We start from the raw sequence: 25,121 nt of genomic DNA, 5'->3' as shown, positions 1-25,121 counted from the left end.
GGCGATTCCTATGGCCGATGCCGTTTAATTATAGTTTCCCTGGCCGCCCCTCTCTCAGTGTTCCATTGTTAGGGAAGACTTTTCAGCTGCTATATTTGCAGCGGTACCGATGACAACTAAGTTAAATAAGACAATCCGGGTTCTTCAGGGATACGTTTTCGCTGGCCATAATTCTTGATTGCAGTAGGGACTGTTTCCAGAGCAATAATAGTTTGACCGCTAGCACTGTCACTACGCGAGGTTCCTCGAGTGTAATAAAGACTGGTAAGCTTTCGAATAATTTAGGCCAAAGTCAAAACGTGAAGGAAAAAACATCCTTGTAATGAGTCCTTGGTTCATAGGACCAGGAAGGGAGAAAGCATAATTATTAGGTATAAAAGCTAGTCCAAGAACAGAAGTGAGGCAGCGGGGCGGGGGAGATCTAGTGGCCTTGCAAACCGCGACCACAAAGCCAGTATTTGGCGGCCAACCAAGGACACATTACAGAGTTCCAGGAGCATGAACACCGTTCTTTATAAGCCGTCCTGATTTGAGGGGAGAGATGCCTACTCTGGGTAATTAAGCATACTAAGAGACCCGTATTTCTGGTAGGAGGGCCGCTTTCAATCAGGTAGTCAAAGTTACAAAGAACTAGTAACGAGGCTTAGGACCGTAAGCTTCTTAAGATGACCTCTAGGGAGGATTATCATAGAAGTAGGGTTATACTTGCGCTGACCGTGTTCTTCCACTTTGACATCATTTCTCTTCGCCAATAAATAGGCTGCCGATACTAACCCTAGGTGACTATTATAGTTAATTACCCTAGGTTGTCACATTGCCAGCATTCCGTCACCTCTCCGTATAATGCTCGCTATCAGCACAGAGCACCTTTTCGGTGTTCTAGGTACTAGGTTTGATTGTAGCTGCTATACTAGTTCTCGATATGCTGGCTTGGAAGACATTGCAAAACCATATAGCTCAGATTCTGTATCCCGACGGGTGGGGTTTGCATGACGAAAGACTGACACTGATAACTACTAGTTAGGGGCACTACATCACGTAGTACAGGGTGCCACTCCAAGTCCGTATAACGGGATCATACTTGGTGTGCATCTTAGTATAGATATGTAGGTTCAATTCCCCACAACATTAGCGCCATAGTCGGGCGGCTACGGATTCACTACCGGAACAATTCGGGCCTTATATAGCAGCAAGCAGCGACGCTTTTGCTGTGTTCCACACTCGTAGAGGCTATAACGCGTGGCTAGCTCGCAGCTGGCGCTGGGCAAAAGCCAAGTGCGAAGATAAGGTGATTGCCAAGAGATAACGAAGCGAGTAAGGGTATGGCGGGCGGGCATTTGCGCAGAGTGATTAGCGGCAACGATTGTTAATAAGGTTGAACACAAAAAGAAAACACCAGGAAAGTGAACTTATCACCCGATCATCTAAACAATCACGCCTGCCTGTAAAAAAAAAAGTCGCAACTAACTCCGTACAGGTGCATGCTGCGCGTTGGTGAACGTTTTAGTGTCCCCGCCAGATTGTTTGCTCATGTCACTCGACCCATGGACTTGGAACGATCTGAAATGGACGGCTCCTACATGGCAGATGCCTCGCTTAAAGTCTCAGAGGCGGCTTATCAATTAGACTTGGATCCAGCTAACTAACGTTTAACTAAGTCAGTGGTCGTTCCTGTCTTGCCCTGATGATCGTCCAAAGACCCACTTTCTGTATTACTACTTGTGATCCTGCATCGTTATCCTGTATTGTACTGTACTGTTACACAGGCCTTAAGCACAGGACTCGTTGCGCTCTAAACCACGCAACACACGCTCTTTGTACCGCAATCTGTTCTTAACCATGATGCTGCAATAGCCACAATAGAGTCCACCTCCTCGAGTCTCCGCAAAATTTCACAACTGCCCTGTGAATGGAAGTGGGAGGCCCGAGATTCGAGATCAAACGAACGATGGGGATGATGGGATACCATTCATGACCCCCACTGTTCCTGTTCGGTTAACCCCCAATGTGCGAACGCGCGAACGTGCGAATGTGCGAATGGGAGTGCAGGTCCCTGTTCTTATCAGCAGCCCCACCCAGCTCGTCGACCTGGGCCGCAGCCAAGAAGGAGGGTGCTCAGAAATGGCATACGAGGAGATGATATTGGCTGATGGTCTTATCAGTCTGCAGCATGGATGAACGAAGCAAGATCCCAAAGCTGGGGAAAGCTCGGGGATGAGCCCGGGAGAGCTTTGGGACCCGTCTCAAATCCTGGGAGGGTGGCAGCCTATTTGACCCTGCCGATTCCTCGCCATCCAGACAAGTCGGGGTTCCAATTGCTTCCTGCCTGCTTTTCTTCCGAGACGAACCCAAAGACCGCCGACCTCGGTCTCCTTCATCGAATACATTTCCGCTGGGTCGCTTACGGAAAACCTCGTCCCGCTACTGCCATGTCAGCCGGGCCCGTCGACGAATATACGGGCGTCGAGGGCGTTGCCGACCCCGGCGGCAACTCCCTGACCCAAAATCTCAACGTCTACTACTCGGTAAAAAAAAGCCCTGCGATTCATCTGAGGTTGGCGTTCCCGAGTGCTCTCCGCTTACCTGTTCTTCTCCCAGGATGGCGACTTCGCGTGGATCATGACGTGCTCGGCCCTCGTCCTCCTCATGGTCCCGGGCGTCGGCTTCTTCTATAGCGGTCTCGCACGCCGCAAGTCGGCGCTGGCTCTCATATGGCTAGCCCTCATATCCATCGCCGTCGCTGGATTCCAGTGGTTCTTCTGGGGTTACTCGCTCACCTTCTCCCACACGGGCAGCGCCTATATCGGAGACCTCAGCAACTTCGGCTTGATGAAAGTCCTCGGCCAGCCCAGCGTCGGCAGCTCCAAGATCCCCGACATCTTGTTCTGCCTCTACCAGGGCATGTTCGCCGCCATCACGTTCGTCCCCCCCTCTCCCTCTCACCCCACAGCGTTTTTCGTTATTGTTGTTGTTGTCGCCACCATCTATCAAACAGCACGGCTAACTTGAGAACCCCCTCTCTCAAGACCCGCCCTCGCAATTGGTGCCGCCGCCGATCGCGGCCGCATGCTTCCCTGCATCGTTTTCATCTTCATCTGGGCGACCATCGTGTACGACCCGATCGCGTACTGGACCTGGAACGCCAACGGCTGGTCCTTCAAGATGGGCGGCCTCGACTTTGCCGGCGGCACCCCGGTCCACATCAGCTCGGGCGCCGCCGCCCTCGCCTACTCGCTCATGCTCGGCAAGCGCGCCGGCTACAACAAGGTCAACGGCCTGCCGTACCGCCCGCACAACGTCACCCACGTCGTCCTGGGCACCGTCTTCCTCTGGGTCGGCTGGTTCGGCTTCAACGGCGGCAGCGCCCTGGCGTCCAACATGCGCGCCGTCATGGCCTGCGTGGTGACCCACATCGCCGCCTGCGTCGGCGGCCTGACCTGGTGCCTACTCGACTACCGGCTGGAGAGGAAGTGGAGCACGGTCGGCTTCTGCAGCGGCGCCATCGCCGGCCTGGTCGCCATCACGCCCGGCTCCGGCTTCGTCCCGCCCTGGTCGGCCTTCATCTTCGGCGTGGTCGGCGGCGTCGTGTGCAACTTTGCCACCAAGCTCAAGTTGCTGATCGGCATCGACGACGCGCTCGATATCTTTGCCGAGCACGGCGTGGGCGGCATCGTGGGCAACATCCTCACGGCTTTCTTTGCTGCGTATGTGGTGACCCCCTCTCTCCGTTCCCTCTCTCCGTTCCCTTCTTCCCTCCCCCCCCCCTCCCCCCTTCTTCTCCCAACCCCCCCAACTCCCCCAACTTTAGCTAACTCGAAAATCTCAAGTGACTACATTGCCCACCTCGACGGCTCCACCGAGATTCCCGGCGGCTGGGTCAATCACAACTGGGTCCAGCTCGGCTACCAGATTGCTGACAGCGTTGCTGGGTTCGCCTACTCGTTCGTCTTGACCTGCGTGATCCTGTTCCTCATGAACCTCATCCCTGGCCTGTCGCTGCGCGTTAGTGCCGAGGAGGAGGACATCGGCCTCGATGACGGCCAGCTCGGCGAGTTTGCCTACGACTACGTCGAGATCACTCGTCACATTGACGGCGCCGTGACTGGCACCTCTGGCAGCCCGCCTCATAGCATCAAAGGGGCCATTCCGGAGAAGACAGTCTAATAGAGCCGGGCGTGTTAGAATTGAGATTTGAAGGGGTTAATTATTAGGCGCAGTGCAAAGCACTAAGTTAGATACCATCACGATTTATACCACTGTTCCCACTAATTATTACTTACTACATCGATTGTTAATAACCCCTATTAGTACTGCTCTCGATCAATTTACAGATCATCTTTGGTATTCAACTTTCAGTGTGAAACCAATGTCCGCGGGCATATGTCTTGATAAGCATGGAAATTACGCCGAGGGTTTGTTTGCCTCCAGGGCCGGAGTCTCTAATTTCGAAGTTGAAAGAGATGACAAAAAGTGGTCTCCCCGCCATCGATCAGGACGGATGGGGCAAAAGTAATGGGAACTGTGAGGCTCGAACTCACGACCTCAGGATATTTCGGTTTGTCACCGAATCACACAAATGTATGAGACCTGCGCTCTTCCAACTGAGCCAAGCTCCCTTTACTGTGAAATTCAGAAACGGTGTGGATGATTTTTGATAGGGGTTCATGTCACACCTGCCAAGCCTGTACCTTGCCTCTTGTTGAGCTTTTCAGTGACAGTACGGATTGCTGTATTATCCATCCCATCAGATAATTATTGACGGTATACTATAGAAGACACGTCACAATACGAAGAGAGAAATCGGTATTCCACCGATAAACTGGTTCGTTCGATGACTGTTGGTCGCATCTACCCGAGGTATTTCCTCTCCTGCCAGAGAGGCTTAACGATAATAAAAGCGACAGAAACAAATCACCGGTGGACAGGCTGCTTCTTTATATTTGTATTGTCCCGTACCGGACTATTCATACACACTTCACCGAAACAGGTTCTAGGCTCGTAATCAGTACTCAGCACCAGCTGCCCGACGAGGAGGTGTTCCTTCCCCTACCAGATTTTAATAAAATACCCCAACTGTGGTATAAGCTTCGCGTACCTCTCGTCGAGGCCCACAGTAGGGGGCGATAGGTAGGGAAAGAGCAACGCGGGCAGCCAAGAGTGTGGCATCCAATAGCCGGTGAGATCAATATTGGAGGATTAGGCCAGTATATAGAAGCGAAACTCTTTTCTTCGCCCTTTAATGTGTACATATAATTACACATCTCGGAACTCGGTCATTGAAGCTTCGCTTCAATGATTGATTACTTACAGGTCCTGAATCCACTGCCGGAGCCAAGCGACGAGCGCGTTCTTCGCCCTAACCATGGCCTCTCTCTCGCCCTTGATCTTGTCGCTGCCCCTGACCAGAGCGCCGTGCTCGATCCCGGGGAAGTGCTGGTAGTCGAACGGCACCCCCTTCTTCTGCAGCGTGGAAAACGTGAAGGCCTTGAGCTCGGGCGTGTAGGCGGGGTCGTGCTCGGGCGCGAGGATCTGCACGGGCACCGTGACCCCCTCCACGTCGCTCTCGACCAGCCAGGACGGGTGGGCGGCCGAGACGACGTCGACCAGGGGGCGGCGTTCTTGTCCGTCCTCGCCGGCACCGGCGGGGTCGGCGGTGGCGAACTCGGCGGAACCGAGCCGGAGGACGGCCCAGCCGCCGTAGCAGAACCCGACGGCGGCGACGAAGTCGTACTCGCCGCTGGCGCGCAGGGCCCGCGCGAAGGCCACCACCTCGGGCTCGCGCACCTCGCGGGCGTTGCGCGCCGCGAAGCCGGCGATGTCGAGCTGGTCGAAGCGGCCCGCCAGCACCGGCTCGCTCGGCACCACCTCGCCGCCGAAGAAGTCGGGCACGTAGACGGTCACGCCGGCCTCGCGCGCGTACGCGTCGGCCAGCAGCCGCGTGTTGGGGAACGTCCAGCCCAGGATGTCGTGGACGTACAGGAGCGCGGCGCGGGACGGGGTCGGTGGCCGGGCGACGTAGGTCGGGTTCGGCACCCCGGCGAGCTTGGTCTCGGTGCCGGTGGGCGTGCCCTCCCAGAGGGAGGCGCGCAGGCAGCAGGAGGAGATGGTGTTGGTCGGAGCCGACATGGTTGGCCCTTTCAATGTCCTGGGTTTATTTCGGGGAATGGAAAGAGTAGCTGATTGAATTAATCAGTGCCCGGGTGAGCTGGGGCTGGTATGGCAGGGAGGTAATAGATGTAATTAGGTACTCCGCACGGCAGCTCCTGGGTTGCTCGACAGGCTTATATCTGTTTGGGCCCTGATGAATGCGTGTTTTTGATGCGGCGAAGGGAGCGAACGGATTAGATTGGCAATCCTTATGGCGTAATTACTACTGCGTAAGGGCGTCCCCAACTTGCGGCGCCACGGAAGCCAGTGCGAACCACTACTTCTGGGGACATCAGCTTTGCCTCCGGCCTTCACCGGAATTAAGCAACATTACCCCGACAACTCGCGATTCGGGCAAGAGTAAAATCCGAGAGTGGAGGGCATCGTTGAAGCCTCCGAGCCCTTAACGTTACTCGTTCATTGGCTGCGTAACATTCCGACGTGTTCTTTTGTTCCGATCAGGGTCGGATCCACGTTGATGGAGGATGTGAGGATGTCGGCCCGCCGGGGCCAATGCTCTCAAATACTGCGAGATGACGAAGATTAGTTGGGAGCGGGGTATGAGATCGTCCAACAAATAATTTTATTAAGGACGGTTCTATTGCCTGTCTCAGCAAGAGTTTTTTGGCCATGTCAGTCCCGGGCCGAATTAAACCCGGCTACGTCTGCAAACTGTCGGGGCGATTGTGAAACGAGGTGACCAATGATGGCGTCTTACTCAGTCGGTGTGGATGTACGGATATGCGGATATGGACCGCGAATTGGTTGCAGCTTGTTGCATCACCCGATTCTCCATTCTGGCTGGCGTCTTGATGGAAGGTAGTTGTAAAATCAAGATAGTTCAATAGTTCGATGTCTGGTAGTCTTTGTGGGTTCCTGCAAGCGGGCCCTGAATCCAAGTATAAGAAGAGGGTGACCCCACAAAGCCAGGACTGACAAACTTACATGGAGGACGCGTCCGTAGACACACGTATTACATCACGTCTGTTTGGGACAATGTCCCTGCAACGTTCGGAGCGGACGAGAGGCATGTCTGATAGCAATCACCGAAGGACAGTCCATGCCGGTTAGCAACATACTGTGCAAACGCGGGTTTTCCACCATACAGAGCCTTTTCTTGTTCTCAATGCAGTACAGAGTGAGTTAATATGAGGTGCTCGAGCATGAAGCAGCAAAGAGATGACAAAGCTCGGTTGCCCGAGCCTCGGCGTGTAGCGGAATCCGTTCCTCATAACTCGAAGTTGGGTCACACGTGCAAGCAGCTGCTTCGGAGCAATTGCTGCTGCTCGCTCGCATGGAACGCTATGAAGCATCTGGGAGCGCAGCCACAGACCTTCGGGTGCCTGAGTTACCTCCTTTCTTATTCAGATATCTCCCGGACTACCAATGTGCACAAACGATCATTGCAATAGGTGGCCTGTGCAGTTAACTCTGAAGTGGATCGCCTCTGACCAGGAAGGTAGGTAAAAAAAGCGAGGTCGACAACCTTGATGTTATTATTAGATGCATGTACTACTAGTAAGTTAGGTTCTCCTTTTTAGGTGGATGATTCATGTCAATTTTCCTCCCCCATCAGGCTTGCGACTTCCCTTTCCCAGTCAGGCGACACCTCTGTTGGCTAAGTGTTCGGAAACAAAGGACTGAAATTTGTTTTGGAGCCACCATCGCCGAATAGAGAGTCTGGTGCAGTGGGCTGTTGTACGGATTGCATATTCCGTATGTACACGCCTTACATATTTCCGGTACCTGTCCGGACGGATTACTCTTAAAGTTCGGTGAGGCGACCGAGCCCGGGCAGGAGCTGTCAGAGCGGGTCGACGGTTTGTTCTTGGAAGCTTGGAAGAGGTGAATTGTGGGGTCCTCGCAGCCCCGCATCAACGCTTGTTGACCAGAAGACGAGCGTCTGAGAGGTCCGTTTCCCCGGACTTCTCCTCCTGTACGACGAGTTGTTGAAACCGAGAGGGATCCTCAGCCCACCGTGACCGCTCTTTCCTCGAGAGCACGATGGCTGGGCCAGCACAAAACAAGGCTCGCCGCAATCGGCCCAGCCCACGGGCTGGCACTCCACGTCAACTACCCTCGCAGCTTATCGCGGCAACCGTAGCGGGGCACCGAACACATTGCGACACTTCCCCCCTGCCCGCCGTCGCATCCATATTTTTCAGTTTACTATAGCAGTGACGACCACGAACACGCCTTCAGGGCCGGTCTATTGTTTTCGATCAGAGCATAGCCCCTAGTTTCCCATCAAAGGCGAAGCTTGTGGAAGGCGAGCACCGGACAGCAACTGCACCTTCGTTCCCGGCTACTCGTTGCCTGCGATAACACGGCCCGATAGGGTAGAGCTCACCACCATGGCTGAGCCGAACAACACCCCGATGCCTGCAAGCACTCCTGTGCCGGCTTCAACACCACGCTCATCGTCTCCCGCGCCACCTGTTCCAGGCGAATTCTTGAACGCGAACCCGTCCAGAACTTCAACGCTCGCTGGCGCCGCCGCTCCGAGACGGCCCATTGTTCTCCATATTGGTGACCCGATCAAGTATAACCCAAAGACGTATGCAGAGTTCAGCGATGCGTTTGAAGTAATACGCCCCAGCGCTGCTGAGCGTGAGCGTGGCGAGTTCATACGGGCCCTAAAGGAGCGCCGTTGGGGCGACTTCAGTGCCATTTTCCGGCCCTTCTGGGGCACCGGCGGCGAGATGGGCCGATGGGACGAGGAACTCATTGACCTGTTGCCGGACACGGTAAAGGTTTTTGCCAGCGCCGGTGCCGGTTTCGACTGGGCCGATACTAAGCTGTTGGGCGAGAAAGGTGCTTCCTCCCATTGCTTCTTGACTACCCGCCAGTACACAAGTCCGCTGACACTACTTATACAGGCATCATCTACTGCAACTCCGGTCTGGCCGCCGCGGAAGCTGTCGCCGACTTCGCCGTGGCCATGGTGATCTCCACCTTCCGCCATCTCCCGTGGTGCATGACAGCCGCCACGTTCCCGCCACTGACCTCTTCATCTGCCGATCTCTCCGACGCCGACGCCCGCGCGCGGGAAGCCTTCCAAACCTGCCACGCCCGTGCGACCGCCGCGAGTCATAACCCGCGCGGCCACGTCCTCGGTATCATCGGCTTCGGCAACATCGGGCAGCAGATCGCCGCCAAGCTCGGCAACCCGGCCTTCGGCATGCGCATTGCCTACCACGACCTGGTCCGCAAATCGCCCGCCCTCGAGGCCTCGCTCAACGCGACCTTCCACCCGACCCTCGACTCCCTCCTCCAATGCTCCGACTGCATCGTGCTCGCCACTCCGGCCTCGCCCGACGGGAAGCCCCTCATCACGGCCTCGGCGCTGGCCCGCTTCCGCCGCGGCGCGCGCTTTGTCAACGTCGCCCGCGGCTCCCTCGTCGACGAGGACGCGCTCGCCGATGCGCTCGAGTCGGGCCTCGTCAGCGCCGCCGCACTGGACGTCCACGCCCGCGAGCCGCGCGTGAACCCCCGGCTCGTCAAGATGGCCACACGCCTTCCCCGCCCGGCGGGAGACGGCATCGACGACAGATTGCCGGGGCCGGGCAGGGTCATGCTCACCTGCCACAACGCCGGCGGCACGGTCGAGACGCACGCCGGCTTCGAGGAGCTGAGCATGAGGAACATTCTGGCTGTCTTGAGGGGCGGGGAGCCGTTGACGCCGGTGAATCTGGAGTATCTGAAGAGATGAAGTTCTGGGGAGTGGCGCTGGACCGAGGTCGAAGTTGGCGCATGCACAAAAAAAAATAAGTGGGAAGTGCAACCAACTGGGGTTGCAAAGGTATATATAGTGGGATTCGTTTGTTGACGGGCACGACGCGCGAGGTGGTTTTAACTTCGTCTAGAACGTTTACAGCGCTTCATGTCGAGGATCGATCAAGCAAAAGATAAAAATCTGTGAGAGGATTCAACTCCCCGAAGAGGCTGCGCTCCGCCGCGATGAGCTCGTGATTTCACCGTTCCGGGGGCCGAGGAGTTCTCGGAGCATTGGTTCGACACATACATGCGAATGGAAAGCCCAGTCCATCAGCTCGCTAACAGCGCCGTTTCCAATCTAGAGACCTCTCCCAAGCAGCGACAGATGAGGAACAGGATCAGGTATCACGGGTCGACAGCGAAACGAAACAAGGCCACAAGCATCTTCTCATTAATCGTCCAAAGCTTGGTATGCCTGATCGGAGCGCATATCCCCCATGCGCACAGATTCCTCAATATCCCCACCCAGTACCTGAAAGAGACAAAAGGACAAAAAAAGGTATCTGTACAGAATGTAAACGCTCGCTCGGGACCCACAAACAAGGATAGACATTACGGTCCATAACACGCTTCAACCCCCCTGTCTGACGCCCGTTTTAAGCACCACCTCCTACTCCGTCGTAAAAGGAATCCAAGGGACCTCGCCACACATGCGGAGGGGCCAGAGCTCAGTGCCGCGCGGGCGTGTCGCCCGCCATTTCGGCGGGGTTGGATTGCTGTCCCATCGGCGCGGTCGACGTGTCCAGCTCCGACACCTGCTGCGGGTACTGCTGGTGCTGCGGGTACCCCCCACCGGCACCGGGATACAGCCCCTGTCCCTGAGGCGGTGTGGGCGCGCCGGGGTAGGGAGCGTAACCGGGCTGCTGATGCGGCTGCTGCTGATCGGCCGCGTCCTTGGGGGGATCGTAGTACGAGTTGGTGTTGTACCCGGGCGAGACGGGAGGCGGCGTCGTGCTGGACAGGTAAGGGGTGTCGGGTGGATTGAGGAGGTTGTTGTTGTTGTTGTTGTTGTTGTTGCCCATGGCGTTCGGGTTATAGTAGCCGCCCTGGGACATCTGCGGGTACCCCGCCACCGACGACGGCATGGGACTGCCCGGGTGGTACGCGGTGTCGTTGGGCGCGACAGCGCTGTAGTCGGCGGCGCCTCCGCCAATGTTGCCATTCGTCGCGTTCTTGCGCGACCGGATGATGAAGAAGGCGATGGCACCGGCGATCAGGGCTATGCCCGCCACTCCGCCGACGACCCCGCCGACGATCGCGCCCGTGTTGTTGCCGTCCTTCTCGGGACGGGGAGAGGGCGTGCTGGTCTCGGTCTCGTTCGCCTCATCATCGGTGGCGGTCGTGCTGGCCTCTTCGGTTTGCGAAGTCTCGGAGGTCGTGCTGGACGTGGATGTCGTGCTGGTAGAGGTCTCCAGGCCGGAGGGTGTCTCCAGCATGGTGACGATCCTCCGCTCGCTGTAGCAACGATACATGGACCTCTCCGTTGAGCCCGGCCACACGTACGTGATGCACTCGCCAATAGACTCGGTCATGCTGGTCCGGATTGTTAGAGAGAAGCCCGGAAGCTTTACCGTGGCGAACAACCGCTGGTTCAAGCACTCACCAGCACCCGGTCTTTGGAACAAACTTGTCGCATAACCCGTTTTGGTAGGCTGAATAGTCGAAGCACACCGTGAAAAAGGTGGAGAACGGGTTCTCGTCCCCGGAGGACGTGCAGTCGACAACATTGTCCGAGTTCGTCGCGCAAGTGTACTCCGGAGCACAAACAAAAGGCTCGGCTGCCAGGCGCTGTTAGCAGGCGTCGGGACAAGACAACGATACTCGATAGGTAACTATAAAAATTAAAAAAAAAAAAAAAAAAAAAAAAAAGCGCGACTCACACTCGACATCGGCCAACCATCCGCATGTCTTGTCGTTGATCCAGGTGTTTGAAGAATCCTGCCTCTTCAGGTTCGCCCACTCCTGTCTCCTTCGTACCAGCTCTGTCGGGGGAGCCTCGGTCGGTCGCGGCGTCCAGCCGTTCACGCCATCAGGACCCGACGCCCTTGTTTCCCTCGGTAGAAGACTGGCCACATCTCCCGCATGGTACTCGAGCTTCTGCCCGAAACCCCAGCCTGCGCACACCAAACGGCCCGACGCGGCCAGAATCCAAAAGTGCGACCGCATGACGGTCGCCGGTCTCTCGCGCGCACCGGCTTCTTACGCGGCGGACAAGAAGACCGATGTGGGCGCTATCGTCGGTGTGAGAGTTTTGGCGCTGGGACCGATTTCCGCGACCGGAGTCGAGGTGTTGTCGGTGGTTGTTGGCGCGAAGAGGGGACACGTGGGAGCAGCAAGAAAATGTTTCCGCGAAATTTCGGACAGGCGACCAGAGATGCTTGGGGCAGGGTCACCCACCAACCCACCCTCGGGAAGCACATCCAGCTGATGCTGAGATCAGGGGTGCGGTTGCAAGGGTCCGTACTGTAGTGTACACTGCAGTAGTGTAAATCCTAAAGGCGTCCCCTGCTTGCGCCTGGCCGCTGAACGAACGGGATTGGCTTGGTCGAGGAGGATTGACCTCTCCAGCATACCAGCCCCTACCCCCTCCCCCTCCCCCCGGCTCTGCCATCAGCAAGAAGAGAGCCTCAAGGGTCAAAATAACTAGCGGTGGCCATAGCTCGCCAAACTTTTGTATACTATACCAGTGACCATCATTTACTGTACAGTTTACAGTTGACATATATGCGGAATAGGTATGCGTTTTTCTTGCGGCACGGGACGTTTAATCATGTTATTGTGGTAAATTCGCGTTACAGCCCTCCTCACGCGCCGAAAACCGAAGCCCTACGTGCTACCGACCCACTGATCGTGTGGAGTGTAACGTGGAATGGGCCTTGGGTTGAACCCAGCCCCATTTTGCATGCATCCCGGGACCCCAGGCAAGTCAACACAAAAGCTGAGCTCGTGGAGCACCGACAGAAAGTGTACCCCCTCTTCCGAGCAAAAATAGATGGCACGGCGGGCTTGGGCCAATTGCGGCCCGAGAAGTGGGGATAGCGACCAATCAAGAGTCAGCGGGTTGCCCAGCCCAGCTGCTTTCGACCTCCGCTTCCCGCCATCCGCCAAGAGATTTTGATTTGGCCCAAACGTCAGGCCAGCATCCATGCACGTTCGCGTGGTTGCCTAATCATTCCCTGTAGCAACGAGGCTTTAGTTTGGTCAAATCAGATTTTCTTGTGCGAACACATAGTTACGACATACCTGCAGTGTTCTCTCCCTTATTACTAAGTAATTATTGTAGCGAACGCTGGATCTGTACTTGTAATCTTACCAAGTACGGACTATACAGTTCTATATTTGTAATCCGTCCACCTGAGCGACGTTTCTGTTTTGGAAATGTTGGATCTGGACATGCAATAACTGCCTGTCGCCCACTTCGTGGCCCGCCGTCGCGGACAACCCAAACTCCAAGGGACGACCATAAGACGTCATTGGTTACCTTTGATAAAGAAAGGAATGCGAAAGAAGAGAAACAAATCAAGAATCCTACGCTAGTGAGGCTGTCTTATTCGTACTTGGCCAACTTATCAACTGGAATCGCCTCGCCCAAAGGTTAGTCTTTTCCATCCGAAAGGTACTTGTACATGCTTCTCTTGTCCCATATCAGGACATAGTATTTCTGAGATATAATCCGTGTCGCGAACCAAGGTACCCGCCATCTTTGAGGTGTAGTCTGTGATTATGTAAGTCGTGGGCGTTCAATTTCTTGCAAAAACTACCCTGTGACGCTGGCCGATGTCGGCAATCACATTCAACCCTAACCCTTATGTATGCGTCTCCACTGGGAAACATTTTCTGTGCGTGCCAAATTGGCGCATCAATGACGGAGGCAAAGCCGAGGGAAGCTCTCACCAGCTCAGCTAAGACGCCGCCGCTTAGTATTGAAGTGGCAGCCGGCAGCCTTAATTTTTTGACTTTCGGAGTTCGACCCACCACCACGCGCCACAGCGTGATAAGGAGGAGGTTCACCAAGTTTATATCCCATCCCCTACGCACAGTGCGCCATGGCAGACCCCTGTCGCATCGTTGTGATGGCCAGTGGTAATGGCTCGAATTTCCAGGCCCTCATCGACGCCGTTTCCGCCGGCCGGATTCCAAATTCAAAGATTATCCACCTCTATGTGAATCGAGCAAAGGCATATGCGACGACGCGAGCGGATCAGGCAGGCATCCCCTGGGAGTACTTCAACCTGATCTCCCACGGTTTCCAGGCCAAGGGGGAGAAGGACCCTTTGAAGATACAGGAATCGAGGGATAGATATGACGCTGCCTTAGCAGAGAAGCTGTTGCAGAGTGATATCAAGCCGGACCTTGTGGTCCTGGCCGGTTGGATGTACGTGTTTGGGAAGCACTTTCTCGATCCCCTTGATGCGGCGGGCATCAAAATTATCAACCTTCACCCCGCGCTACCAGGTAATTAGGCAACCGAGCCCGTTCCCTTACTGGTTTCCTTCTCCTCGCTAACGAAGCCTTGAGGGAAATACGATGGCGCTGGGGCGATTGAGCGGGCCTTTAACGACTTCAAGGCGGGCAAGCTGGAAAACAACAGGACAGGCATCATGGTGCACTATGTCATCGACAAGGTCGACCGGGGTGAGCCGATTCTGGTCAGAGAGATCGAATGTCATGAGGGCGAGGATCTGCATCAGCTCGAGGAGAGAATACATTCTCACGAGCACGAGCTGATCGTCGAGGCTACTGCACAGGTAGCGAGGCAGCTACTTGCCCGGAAGAGCGAAACGAAGTAGACGAGTTCATGGATATTGCGGGGAGCTGGCCGTTCTAGGAAACCTCAAGGCTGCCGGTAGTAGTGTGTTGGCTGCGCGAGGAACTCGGGTTTTTTTGTTGCCCCTCTGACAACGGGTATCTCACGGCCCAAGTCCTCCTGCACATTCGCACATCACTCTGGGGGATGGTACTCTCTGCAGTGAATCATCCGAGTCTTTGGCTTTCGCGAATGAAGTGGCGATGGTTCGAGGGTTCGCTCCGTTTATTCACGGGTCTGTGCGCCCCACCGTCTGCCTGGCCTGAACCCACCACGCACCTAGTGATCTCAGCAGGCAGCGATGCGCTAGCACCCAATCGACAGACGCGCTTGCTCATTTTTATTCTGATAAAAACCTCAAGAGACGCCCGAAACCAAATCACCCCAAAGTGCCACCCGATACTGTTTCCTGTAAATGCTGCCAACGGTCCCAATTGGCCATCCTCGGCCATGTCCAGCACAACAACTATGGCGGCGAATCAGTCTTCCGCGGTGAACCCGCAACCCGAGTCTCGGCTCGTCCAAGTCCCGTTGGAGATTCTCCTGCGGATCACCTCTCACGTCACGACGCCCGATCTCGGAAACGTACGACTGAGTTGCCGAGCGTTGGAGAGGAGTCTATTCAGCTCGTTCGCACACGAGTTCTTCCGCAAGAAGCAATTCATGGCTACCACAGACAGCCTCCAAGCTCTGATCGACATTTCCAAACATCCCACCTTGTCCCCGGTCCTGAAACATGTTATCCTATCCGTCGACCGCCCGTTCATTCCCTCATATCCCTTGTGGAGTCTTAGTAATTCTGACAGGAATAGCGAGGCGAGGGCCCGCTTGGAATTGGCCAAAGCGGACCAAATGCATCTGCTGGTCACGGGCGGGCTTCGGGACATGCTAGCCGAGGCATTCGCTAATCTTGCCAACCTGGAGATTGTCGACATCCGCGATTTCAACTCTCCCAGCCGCAGTCGGGACGGGCCAGGGACACAATGGACAAGCTGGGGCGCCAAAACGCTCTCGAGGTTAGCCAACACCCCGGTTGAACCCAGGCCGGAGGGGGACGACGACCCCTACACGAGTCAAATATTCGCCGCCGCCGTCGCTGGGCTCGCCGTTGCACAGGCCCGGCCAAAGAGTCTCGAGGTTCCCATCAGGGGCAGAGGTTACACTGCTCTCGCTCTTCACGACACCGCCTTCTATATCCCGCCACGAATCGAGGGCCCAGTGTCGTCGCTCCTGGCCAATCTCAAGACGCTCCATCTCACGCTCGACTTGACGCACCCAAAGAGAATGAGGTTCTTCATGCTGCAGCGATTCTTATCCCGCACCATCAACCTGACTTGGCTGCGCCTCAACTTCACCTTAAAGTCCCAGCCTCAAGACCAGGAGGAGTTACTCTTGTGGCTGGCCCTCAAGGACTCGAAAACCCCCGTAGCCCCATTCGACGCCGGCCCCATCCGGCTCGCACATCTGGAGCGCCTCGACCTGGGAACCGTCGTTCTGGAACCAAGAGTTATCCTCGGCTTGGCTTCCAAGTTGGCGCCCACCCTGAGATCGCTGTACCTGCGCCAGGTCAGCCTGCAGGAGTGTGAGAATGCTAGAAGGAGGCCAGAGGACCTGGTCAACCCGTGGAGGCGGTGCTTGACCGAGCTGAGCAGAATCCGAGGGCTGAACCTGCGCGTGCTGGATCTGAGCAGCATCCTCGTTGGGTGGGACCGGCGGAGGTGCCCAGTGTCCTTCAAAGTTTCCGACGACTCTACCGCCCAGAATTGGACGTGCTCAACCGACCAAATAAGCTTGGAGAAGGCCGTCGCGAAAGCGATCGAGGCCATGGTTGTGGCATGGCCGCGACAATTGGAACCCCAGCCCATGGATGGTACGTACCTCGGCGCTGTTCACAGACCTGCTTAGAATGAGTAAGTGGCTAATGGTTTTTTGCAGAAGACGACTCCGAGGGAGAAGAAGACGAGGACGACCAGGAGGCAAGCGATGAAGAAGAGGAGGGCGAGGACGAAGAGGACAACTAGACTCGGGTTCCTAGTCTGGTCTCCCCTTTCGTCCAGCCACAATAGAACGTGCAAATCAAGCCCTGACGGCTGCAGCGCCGTTTGAAAACGAGAGGGGCATATCCACACATATACACCATTCGGATACGGTATATTCGATGCGTTCCGTCATCGCGGGATGAATTTGAGCTCCGAGAGGGTGGTTAAAATTGATGTGGTATTATACGTTGAAGGGACAGGGGCTTTTCGCGGTGCTCTCAGAAAGGGAGAGTTGTTCGATGGGGGAGTATGTGAGGACGGGGCTCTCGGGCATGGCCAGGAGCGCCTTGGTCGGGGAGGAGGGATTAGGGAGACGGAGAGGATGCTGGGCCGACCTGGTGTAGTAAAACCTGGACAAATTGCCGAGGCACCGAAAGATGCGGAATGGGCAACTTGACACACAGACGGCGAACTGAACAAAGGACAAAGACAGGCCAGGAGCTGATGAGACGCGGGGGTTTGCTGAATTTATATTTATCAATGGTTGTACGATGTCAATTCTCTTCGAGCCAAGCAACACGCCACTGTATGTACCTAGCCAATGACAAGACAGACCAGATCAGAGAAAAAAGAAAAAAAAAACGGGTTTGCTAGCTACCAAGTAATAATCTTAGGTAATTTAGCGTGGGCTCGCGCGAAACCGAACGCCAAACCAAACCCCAACCTTAAGCTAAACACACCAAAACCGAATTGAACCCTCCGAGTGAACCCATTCTCTATCCCGCCGCTCACTCTCATGGATGGCAGCAAAAGAAAACGGCTTGCTCAGTAGACCTTGTAGCTGCGAATCTTGCGGGCCTTGATGTTGTAGGTGCCGCCGTCGTTGCGGTAGCTCAGCCCGTCGCAGTTCTTGTTGACGTAGAGCTCGACCGTGTCCGCGAAGGCGGACTCCTCGAACTTGAGCTTATTGACGTTAAGGACGGGGCTGAAGGCGAGGTTCTTGCAGCCGCTGTTCGTGGTGCCGTGCGCGGTGACGTGGCGCTTGTCGGTGGTCCACAGCTGGAGCTTCCAGGCGGAGGCGAGGGGAAGGAGGGCGGTGACGAGGACGCTGGCCTTCATTTTTTTGATCTTGTTGTGGTGATTATTGGGATCGCCTTGAGATAAGGTTTCTCTGGGTGATTGTTAGTTAAATTAGTTGGTGAGACGAACAACTTGTTGGGGTCCGGGGTTTTCTGACTTGTTCGCTTGCGAGAAAGAGAAGACTCGGTCGGTTTTCTCTCTTTTGAGTTCACTTGCTTTGTTGGGATGCTGGGCTGCTGCGAAGCTGATGTTGCGAGTGCTGATGATGGTGATGATGGTGCTTCGGGTCGGCGACGGTCGACCCCTTTAAGTACCCAACTCCATGCCCTCAGAGGATAACCGTCGATGCATTTTCACGGAGGAGTGGAAGGGATCAACCATCAGCTCGGCCAGTTGTTCTCGTCGTGCCGCCATGAGCTTACTAGCGAAACATGATGGCCAAGACGGGGCAGGATGAATGTACCGACCGTCGGCCGAGTCGTGGGTCCAAATTTGGAGCAAGCTGCGCGGCCCAACCATAGCAGTCTCGAGCATGATCGGCGCGTCGCGCGTCTATCTCCTCTGGCAGTCGGGGGAAGAATAGTAGCAGAGGGCTTGCAGATCTGTGTGCTCAGGGGTAAACTAGTGTAAGCAGCTCTCAGAAGCGGCTATGCTATCCCATTTCGCCCAGTGCTGCGGCCACGGCAAAAGGAGCTTGGCAAAGACAGAGCTATTTTTGGGCTGACATGCAGTCATTGCCCCGGTTGCCAGTTTTTGACCTATGGCGCCTTGACCAGTGGAGGCACAGATTGGTTAGCCCATGGGTCCGAATGTAACTGTTTACCAAGTTGATGACCTGGACGGTTGCGCATTGATTGCCACAAACTGACAGTCAGCTAATATGAGGCAAAGCTATCCTTGGGTACTCAATACTCTATCTATAGCAGCGTTATAGCAAGCGACCAGCGCTGACCCATAGTTACAGGATGAATGAATGTACGTGTTGCCTGCACGCGGTGTCATTGGCGGAACATACGACAAGTGGTCACCTCATCGACGTGAAGGCCCCGCGTCACAGTTGTGATCTGCGTTTGCCCGCAAGGCGACCTGAATATTGTCAGGATGCGGGCACGATTGCATCGTAATCGCAACACGAAGGCATGTACAAGCGCAGGGAATTACGGATTGTCGGCTGTCGCAGGTCAGACTTCACGAGTGATGAAAGGCGGCTTCGCAAGGAAACGGCGCAAGCGAAGAGGGGACTAAATGCAAGCACAAACAATGCATTGATACAGACCGCGGGCTTCAGGGAGGACTTAGGGTAGATAGATCATGGCCATTTAGATGCAAAGATCCTCGGGAGTTTTTATATTCCCGAGGACCCGTTCTAACAATTCCTGATTTCGCTTGGAATCATTGCGTTCGCGATGCAGATCGCTCACCAAGATGCCGGGCGTAGGGGAGGGGAGATCCGAAACAGTGGGTGCGGAAGGGTCGCTCACAGCGCGTTTCAGTGCGTCCCACCAAAGCTTCTGTTTCAACCATGACCCCGAAGAAGTGCTTCCAGAGTATTAAAGGGAGGAAGCGATATAAATATGTACAATGTTTTTAAAAAATTGTACGCGATCTGACTCCTGAGTTCCGCGATGGACCAAAAATCGGCACAAATCGGTGTTTTTCTTTTCTTGTTAATTAACTATTCTTTCCCGTTTGCGTTTTTTTTACCTCCGTTTTGCGGGACCCCTGGCCCCTTTCGCCTCCAGCAAGCAAGTGCTTCTCCAGATCGTCTCAGACTTGGCTCGAATGCTGCCTTGCTCACAAACGGCACGTTTCAGCAGGGCTGCTTGAGACACGATCCCAGGGCGAGACGACAATGGATAGCTCCGCTTGGGGGAAACAGAGCCGGAGCAGTCATTGAGACCTCTTGAACCTTTAAACCAGCTGCGCGCCAAATCGGGATCTGCTACATTGATTATCCCGTTTGCAGTCGACGCTCAAACTTACGTATTTCGTGCCACACTTTGCTACGGTATACCTGGTGTATATCGTCCTATCCCGCTTCTTCTTTGAACTGTGCCGCGATCTGATCATAATCCGTATAATAAGATGGCGCCCAAGAAGCACCAACAAGGGCACGGCGGGGCCGGGTACCACAACGTTGGCCAGGAGGATGGCGATGACAGGTCAAGCACGGAAATTGGGTCATTGACAGAGGAGGAGAAACCATGGAGACTGGAGGAAGCGATGCCGGCACCGACTCGCGAGTCGAGGACGAAACGGATGTGCGCCATCTTCAACTCGTGGCGGTGGCTCATCGACATCACCCTGCTCGTGGCCATTCTAGTTGTTCTTCTGCGCATGCAGCAGCGTCCGTTAGGAGCCCAAGACTACCAGCTGAGCGGCGACATTACGGGGTTCAGTCCAAGATGTAAGTGTGCACCAGGACTAATTAGGCGAAGCGGGAGCGACTGAAGGGAGTTTCCCGAATGCAGATCGCCTGCCGACCTTTCTTTTTTTTTTTCCCTTTTTTTTTCAAGCCTCGTTTGCTGACAGCAAACCGCGCTGCCGCCAAAGTCTCGCAGAGGATCGTCAAGTTTGAGCCCGAGGACGACTACGCGCCGAACAACATCTCCCGATTCTTCGAGCCCGAAGTGCTCGACCGGTGGAACAAGCTGATGCCCAAGGGGATCGGCTTCCAGAGGGTGGACGACCCGTCGGCGTACCACGACCTGCCGACGCCGATATCGTGGTACGATGGCGAGACCGTCTTCACCACCTCGTGGACGCACCAACTGCACTGCCTCTGGGCCGTCATCCAGACCTACGCCGGGCTCAAGACCAACGTCCCCCTGCCCGAGGACCACCACTGGCACATGATCCACTGCTTCAGCTACATGCGCCAGGCCATCCTCTGCAACGCCGACACCGCGCTCGAGGGTTTGGAGACGACGTTCCCCGACCACAACGGCGGGTCGGACGGCTGGGATGCGGTATGTTCTTCTTCTTCTCCTTCTTCTTCTGCTGTTGCTCCTTTGATTCGGGCTGACACAGATGATGAACAGCATCATGTCTGCAAAGACATGGGCGAGGTGCGGAAATGGATGGAAAGCGTTCGCGCGTACGATGCCCAGCAGATCTATTAGGCTGTAAAATTAAAGGAGCGTGGCGTTTTCTGGGTTGGCGCTTACATTTGTCTATTTGCATTTTCATGGTTTTCGCATCAAAGCGAGCCAGGGTATTATAATTATGGATCGATATTAATTCCACACCAAGATCAACCTTTTCCATGCCAGCCGAAAATGCCCAGAGCCTCCCTCTTTTTTTGCTTTCTCTCTTTCATTATATTTTTTCTTCTTCTTCTCTCAGGGCATCCTATCCCCGGCGTATGCGCCGCGACCGCCGACGGCGACGATGAGCAAGTCCGGGTCGCCGGCATTCACCTTTCCGCTCTGATCCGCGCCGCCGTCGGGCTGGACGTCGTCGTACGCAAACGCATACCCCTTGCCGTCCAGGTTGCACTCGTGCACGACGCGGGCGTAGTGGTTCGCCGGCCGGCCGTCGCGCGGGTAGAAGGTGCCCGGGTCCGAGGGGTGGTCGCGCACGGCGCAGACGCAGCCGCGCTGGAAGGCCGCCGCCAGCCGCGGGATGATGGCCAGCCGCGCCGGCGACGCGCCCCCCGGCGCGAACGGCCCGCTGTTGCACCCCAGGATGTCGGCCGTCGTCGGCCGCGCGAACCGCTCCCCGCCGATCACCAGCTCCGCCGACCCGGCTGGGACGCGCCCCTCGAGGACGCCCGGCGCCGCCTGGGTGTTGATGCGGAGGGTGGTGGGTGGCCGCGGTGGTATTGGTGGTGGTGGTCCTGATGAAGAGGACGGAGCCGGCCGCAACCGGTAGGCCCCGCGGCTGAGGAAGGAAAGGTGGAATCGGTGACGGCGCTTTTCCTCGGATGGTTCGGCCTGCTGTTGCTGTTGCTGTTGTGGCTGGGGCTGGGGCTGCAGAAACTCCGAGTATTTCCTCCACGCGTCCTCGACGAGGGGTTCAAAGTAGCCGTCGAAACTGGCGCCAACCGCGTTGCCGTGGGTGGGATTTAACGCCCTCAGGGGCCTGTCGTGCCCTTCGGGCTGAACGATCAGCTTGTCCCACGGCCAACCGTCCCTGGCGGCCTGCTCCCTCAAGCCTGCGCAAACCCTCTCGAGGCCGTCAGGTGCCATGCCGCTGACGTGCTGAACCGCGCCCCCGCGCGTCCGGAGGGTCAGGGAGACGGGCAGGCGGGGCACGAAGTCGACATAGGTGATGTTGGCAAACAGCTGGTCGTCGTTGAGGGTGAACTCACAAAAGGCGAAGTCCACGCCCGCGTTCGGGTCGCTCGGGTTCAGGACGGAGGGTTCGACGAGGGCGGCGCCGCCGCCGGGTCCACCCGGGTTGCGCAGGAAGGTCAGCTGCTTCTCGGCGCTGAACCAGATGCGCCCGCCGGCCATCTGCGGGATGGTCACGGTCACGGTGTTCCCGGGGTGGCCGAGCGGGATGGCGCAGTCTTGGGTCAGCGGTTGCAGGATCTGGCCGGGCGGCGGCGGTTCGGGGTAATACAGGCTTCTTCCGTCTGCCCCAAGAAATACGCGGGCCATGTTGTTTCGGATGGCGAGCCCGGTGATGAAGGCGTATACATTGTTGGATGTCGTCTGGTTGACGAGCTGGATTTGGAGCGAGTCGGGCATCGTGGTATGATCATTTACTGGGTTGATGTTGCCGATGCTAGACTAGACCAGAGAGATTACCCTAAGTAATTAACGGAGGCGGTTAGTAAAATGAAAGAGGATGAGTAAAAATCGTGGTGTTGTTCGATAATTAGGTATGGAACCGTCGGGGTCGCTGACGTCGATTGGGCAAACAAGAACCTGGAAACCCTGATTAATTATTCGACAAGGACTTATTCTTGTGGCGGAGCACCTGACAACTCAAAAGACAATTCCAAAGCGGGGAAAGTCGAGAAACATTGAGAAGCACAGATCTCGTGAACCGCAAGATGAACAAAGGAAGGAGGATAGGAGTTCACTGGTAAATTAAGTTTTTTTCTTTGGAAAGAGAAGGCTGTAGTTTCCGTTTTGGAAGAAAACTACTAGGCAGTCAATCGATTGTTGCCCAAGGTAAACAACCGATGAAGTCATCCCCTTGGCATTTAATAGGGATAAATTAATTACTTGGCCAAAAATCCCCATTTAAGGCGAGAAAAGCATTTGGAATGTTAAACAGCGGATACCAACGGGACTATCGTTGACTTGCTCTTCTAGGGAGGTGAAACAATGATTTCGAGTGTTTCTCGCTATTATTCACTAATTACTTCACTAATTACAAGGTACGTATAATTATGTCCAATGATTGGTATTTTAACTACTGCTGATACTTTACAGTCGCACTCCGGCGACCTCAAAGGTCTGCACCATGTTCCTTTCAAAGTAGGACCAGAACTTGGTGCCGCTAATGGTAGTGTCGCTCTCGTGGTGGACATAGCGGTCGCCGCTCCCGATTTGGGTGCTCCAGCGGGGCACGGCGGTGCCGTCGGCAGGACGCCCGGCGAAGCGCGACAGGTCAAAGTTGATGTACTGCGGGGCATCCCAGTTGACGGCGACGATTACGAGCTTGGCGGCGGCGGCGTCGTAGGCGGCCACCACGTTGTCGGCGCCGCCGTCGAGGATGCGCATGCCGGGCCGGATGTGCCGGGCGAACTGGGCGAGCACAAAGTACTTTTGCGTGGGACCTCCCAGCCGGCCCGCGTCGTTGTCGGCGTCCAGCAGGCCCCAGCCGCCGCCGTCGAGCACCTGCCAGTACACCCAGGCGGTCGGCCGGAGCTGCCGCAGATCCTGCAGCAGATACCGCGCCATGTTCTCGCCCGAGGCCATCCCGTCGCCGTACTCGCTGTTCCACACCCGCTTCCCCGCCGCCGCCGCCGCCTCGCGCAGGCCCGCCCGGTTGCCACTCCCGTACTGGTACCCGTGCACGTGGATGCGGCTGATGCGGCTGAGCGCGCTGCTGCCGATCGTCTGGAGCGTGTGCAGGGCCTGGTCGTAGTAGGACTCGTCCGACGCCGTAATGACGGTCGACAGCCCCCGCTGGGACAGGTGGTTGGCCAGGTGGCCCACGATGGTGCCCTGGGTCGAGACGTCGATATGACAACCCTCCTGCGTCCCGTCGGCCTTCCACCAGTTGGCCGACGGCTCGTTGAACGGGTCGACGCTCTCGAACCGGATGCCCCACCGGTCCCGGTACATCATGGCAACGTTGGCCATGTAGACGGCGTGCTGCTCCAGGTTCCACGACTGGATGTTCTCGCTGCCGTCGCTGGACCCGGACGGGTTGTGGTTCTTGCACATCCACCACATGGGCGAGTTGGAGAAGAGCTCCGTCCTGTTGGCCCCGCGCGCGATCGCCTTCTGGAGCGCCGACCTCTGGTTCGCGTCCACGGTCCAGTCCCAGCTCGATGAGGTCGGGTCCGTGTCGTGCCAGTCCAGCCAGAACCCCTCCATCTGGCGCGACCGCCGGATGTTGGGGGACTCGACCATCCTCTCATCTCCGACCGCGTTCCAGCTCGACGCGCCCGCGTTGTAACGAACAATGTTGAATCCAAGCCCGGGCAGCATCTCCGAATTCACCGTCGTCGACTTTAAGGTAAAGAAGGCATCGGCCAGGTCATCGCGGTTGCCGAACTGCTTGGCCCACCATGCCAGAGACGTTCCCCAACCTTCCCAAGTGCCCCAGTTTGACCCAGCGTTGATGATTGTGGTGCTGTCGGCGCTTGCCGGGGGACTGGTGGCCAGCACCAAGGCCAACCCCAACAAAGGAGACGAATTAATCATGGCGCGGGGAGTGGGATCGAAATGTTGGACAAAATGAAGCCACGATAGCGGGTCATGACGACGGTATCTTGGAAATCCGCATTGCGAGATGGAATATAAGGGGTTATGTATCCCGCCGGAATAGGGTTGTCGTCCGCAAACGACGATGCCGACAATGTCCGTATATTAGGGTCGACTGTTTTCCAATAAAAGTACAGTGCAACGCCAGGGACAGAGTAATATGCATTTCTGGGGCTCTCTCGGCTGGTCGAGTGCAGCCTCCTCCTACCACTTCTCCACCACACTTTCGGTTCATAATTAGTTCGGTCAAAGTTCGCCCCGAGATGGGCGGTTGGCGGAAAAAGGCGGACCGAGCTGAGCAGACCAGCCTCTTCTCCGAGACCTGAATTGATTGTTGGTGGCATTTGGTGGTTTGCAAGACTAAGGAGACTAGGGCCCAAATGTCCGGCCCTTCCGTCTTGAGAATTTCGGAGCAATATATCCGTCCTAGGTAGTATTGGC

At 56.1% G+C, this 25,121-nt stretch overlaps 11 protein-coding genes and 1 non-coding gene across 12 annotated transcripts; 6 read left to right on the top strand and 6 right to left on the bottom strand.

Annotated features, from left to right (window-relative positions):
• The first annotated feature begins 2,179 nt into the window (after nucleotides 1–2,179).
• P884DRAFT_252821 (ammonium transporter AmtB-like domain-containing protein) lies at nucleotides 2,180–4,275 on the top strand. The gene is made up of 4 exons (XM_069440748.1): nucleotides 2,180–2,525; nucleotides 2,599–2,918; nucleotides 3,027–3,704; nucleotides 3,828–4,275. Exons 1-4 carry the CDS (start codon nucleotides 2,430–2,432, stop codon nucleotides 4,162–4,164), a joined length of 1,431 nt encoding a protein of 476 aa, XP_069293174.1. The 5' UTR covers nucleotides 2,180–2,429; the 3' UTR covers nucleotides 4,165–4,275.
• Nucleotides 4,276–4,513: 238 nt separating this feature from the next.
• On the bottom strand, nucleotides 4,514–4,616 carry P884DRAFT_t183. The gene has a single exon. It is a non-coding gene; the product is annotated as a tRNA-Met (tRNA).
• Nucleotides 4,617–5,304: 688 nt separating this feature from the next.
• On the bottom strand, nucleotides 5,305–6,126 carry P884DRAFT_273637 (Alpha/Beta hydrolase protein; the record flags this gene model as incomplete). The annotated part of the gene is made up of 1 exon (XM_069442609.1): nucleotides 5,305–6,126. One exon carries the CDS (start codon nucleotides 6,124–6,126, stop codon nucleotides 5,305–5,307), a length of 822 nt encoding a protein of 273 aa, XP_069293173.1.
• Nucleotides 6,127–8,115: 1,989 nt separating this feature from the next.
• Nucleotides 8,116–10,070, top strand: P884DRAFT_252814 (uncharacterized protein). Its single transcript, XM_069440747.1, has 2 exons — nucleotides 8,116–8,961; nucleotides 9,027–10,070. The coding sequence occupies exons 1-2, from the start codon at nucleotides 8,502–8,504 to the stop codon at nucleotides 9,857–9,859; spliced, it is 1,293 nt and encodes a 430-aa protein (XP_069293172.1). The 5' UTR covers nucleotides 8,116–8,501; the 3' UTR covers nucleotides 9,860–10,070.
• Nucleotides 10,071–10,592: 522 nt separating this feature from the next.
• Nucleotides 10,593–12,090, bottom strand: P884DRAFT_213385 (uncharacterized protein; the record flags this gene model as incomplete). Its single annotated transcript, XM_069439209.1, has 3 exons — nucleotides 10,593–11,457; nucleotides 11,528–11,702; nucleotides 11,805–12,090. The coding sequence occupies 3 exons, from the start codon at nucleotides 12,088–12,090 to the stop codon at nucleotides 10,593–10,595; spliced, it is 1,326 nt and encodes a 441-aa protein (XP_069293171.1).
• A 1,417-nt stretch (nucleotides 12,091–13,507) lies between these two features.
• On the top strand, nucleotides 13,508–15,081 carry P884DRAFT_288377 (formyl transferase). Its single transcript, XM_069443946.1, has 2 exons — nucleotides 13,508–14,379; nucleotides 14,443–15,081. The coding sequence occupies exons 1-2, from the start codon at nucleotides 13,971–13,973 to the stop codon at nucleotides 14,712–14,714; spliced, it is 681 nt and encodes a 226-aa protein (XP_069293170.1). The 5' UTR covers nucleotides 13,508–13,970; the 3' UTR covers nucleotides 14,715–15,081.
• Nucleotides 15,082–15,199: 118 nt separating this feature from the next.
• P884DRAFT_213378 (uncharacterized protein) lies at nucleotides 15,200–16,752 on the top strand (the record flags this gene model as incomplete). The annotated part of the gene is made up of 2 exons (XM_069439208.1): nucleotides 15,200–16,601; nucleotides 16,667–16,752. The coding sequence occupies 2 exons, from the start codon at nucleotides 15,200–15,202 to the stop codon at nucleotides 16,750–16,752; spliced, it is 1,488 nt and encodes a 495-aa protein (XP_069293169.1).
• A 599-nt stretch (nucleotides 16,753–17,351) lies between these two features.
• P884DRAFT_109131 (uncharacterized protein) lies at nucleotides 17,352–17,995 on the bottom strand. The gene is made up of 2 exons (XM_069437070.1): nucleotides 17,948–17,995; nucleotides 17,352–17,881 (listed from the first exon to the last, which is right to left on the bottom strand). The coding sequence occupies exon 2, from the start codon at nucleotides 17,827–17,829 to the stop codon at nucleotides 17,536–17,538; it is 294 nt and encodes a 97-aa protein (XP_069293168.1). The 5' UTR covers nucleotides 17,830–17,881; nucleotides 17,948–17,995; the 3' UTR covers nucleotides 17,352–17,535.
• Nucleotides 17,996–19,378: 1,383 nt separating this feature from the next.
• P884DRAFT_109122 (uncharacterized protein) lies at nucleotides 19,379–19,786 on the top strand. The gene has a single exon (XM_069437069.1). It carries the CDS (start codon nucleotides 19,416–19,418, stop codon nucleotides 19,695–19,697), a length of 282 nt encoding a protein of 93 aa, XP_069293167.1. The 5' UTR covers nucleotides 19,379–19,415; the 3' UTR covers nucleotides 19,698–19,786.
• P884DRAFT_233295 (uncharacterized protein) lies at nucleotides 19,497–20,999 on the top strand. Its single transcript, XM_069439878.1, has 3 exons — nucleotides 19,497–20,197; nucleotides 20,344–20,759; nucleotides 20,832–20,999. The coding sequence occupies exons 1-3, from the start codon at nucleotides 19,876–19,878 to the stop codon at nucleotides 20,910–20,912; spliced, it is 819 nt and encodes a 272-aa protein (XP_069293166.1). The 5' UTR covers nucleotides 19,497–19,875; the 3' UTR covers nucleotides 20,913–20,999.
• Nucleotides 21,000–21,131: 132 nt separating this feature from the next.
• On the bottom strand, nucleotides 21,132–22,782 carry P884DRAFT_288373 (glycoside hydrolase family 64 protein; the record flags this gene model as incomplete). The annotated part of the gene is made up of 1 exon (XM_069443945.1): nucleotides 21,132–22,782. The coding sequence occupies exon 1, from the start codon at nucleotides 22,482–22,484 to the stop codon at nucleotides 21,132–21,134; it is 1,353 nt and encodes a 450-aa protein (XP_069293165.1). The 5' UTR covers nucleotides 22,485–22,782.
• Nucleotides 22,783–23,085: 303 nt separating this feature from the next.
• Nucleotides 23,086–24,771, bottom strand: P884DRAFT_265546 (glycoside hydrolase family 30 protein). The gene has a single exon (XM_069441952.1). The coding sequence runs from the start codon at nucleotides 24,618–24,620 to the stop codon at nucleotides 23,172–23,174; it is 1,449 nt and encodes a 482-aa protein (XP_069293164.1). The 5' UTR covers nucleotides 24,621–24,771; the 3' UTR covers nucleotides 23,086–23,171.
• Between the last annotated feature and the right edge of the window lie 350 nt (nucleotides 24,772–25,121).

This window comes from Thermothelomyces heterothallicus (genome assembly GCF_042370625.1).
Source record: "Thermothelomyces heterothallicus CBS 202.75 unplaced genomic scaffold P884_scaffold_50, whole genome shotgun sequence".
NCBI classification, from domain to species: domain Eukaryota; kingdom Fungi; phylum Ascomycota; class Sordariomycetes; order Sordariales; family Chaetomiaceae; genus Thermothelomyces; species Thermothelomyces heterothallicus.
This window is presented reverse-complemented; position numbering and strand designations above follow the sequence as displayed.

Coding starts and splice junctions, on each gene's coding strand:
- P884DRAFT_252821 (XM_069440748.1), top strand. CDS start 2,430: ATGTCAGCCGGGCCCGTCGACGAATATACGGGCGTCGAGGGCGTTGCC. Junction 2,919..3,026: donor GGCATGTTCGCCGCCATCAC/GTTCGTCCCCCC, acceptor CCCTCTCTCAAG/ACCCGCCCTCGCAATTGGTG. Junction 3,705..3,827: donor CTCACGGCTTTCTTTGCTGC/GTATGTGGTGAC, acceptor GAAAATCTCAAG/TGACTACATTGCCCACCTCG.
- P884DRAFT_109131 (XM_069437070.1), bottom strand. CDS start 17,829: ATGAAGGCCAGCGTCCTCGTCACCGCCCTCCTTCCCCTCGCCTCCGCC.
- P884DRAFT_288377 (XM_069443946.1), top strand. CDS start 13,971: ATGGCAGACCCCTGTCGCATCGTTGTGATGGCCAGTGGTAATGGCTCG. Junction 14,380..14,442: donor CCTTCACCCCGCGCTACCAG/GTAATTAGGCAA, acceptor CGAAGCCTTGAG/GGAAATACGATGGCGCTGGG.
- P884DRAFT_233295 (XM_069439878.1), top strand. CDS start 19,876: ATGGCGCCCAAGAAGCACCAACAAGGGCACGGCGGGGCCGGGTACCAC. Junction 20,198..20,343: donor TACGGGGTTCAGTCCAAGAT/GTAAGTGTGCAC, acceptor CTGCCGCCAAAG/TCTCGCAGAGGATCGTCAAG. Junction 20,760..20,831: donor GGTCGGACGGCTGGGATGCG/GTATGTTCTTCT, acceptor GATGATGAACAG/CATCATGTCTGCAAAGACAT.
- P884DRAFT_252814 (XM_069440747.1), top strand. CDS start 8,502: ATGGCTGAGCCGAACAACACCCCGATGCCTGCAAGCACTCCTGTGCCG. Junction 8,962..9,026: donor TAAGCTGTTGGGCGAGAAAG/GTGCTTCCTCCC, acceptor CTACTTATACAG/GCATCATCTACTGCAACTCC.
- P884DRAFT_265546 (XM_069441952.1), bottom strand. CDS start 24,620: ATGATTAATTCGTCTCCTTTGTTGGGGTTGGCCTTGGTGCTGGCCACC.
- P884DRAFT_109122 (XM_069437069.1), top strand. CDS start 19,416: ATGGACCAAAAATCGGCACAAATCGGTGTTTTTCTTTTCTTGTTAATT.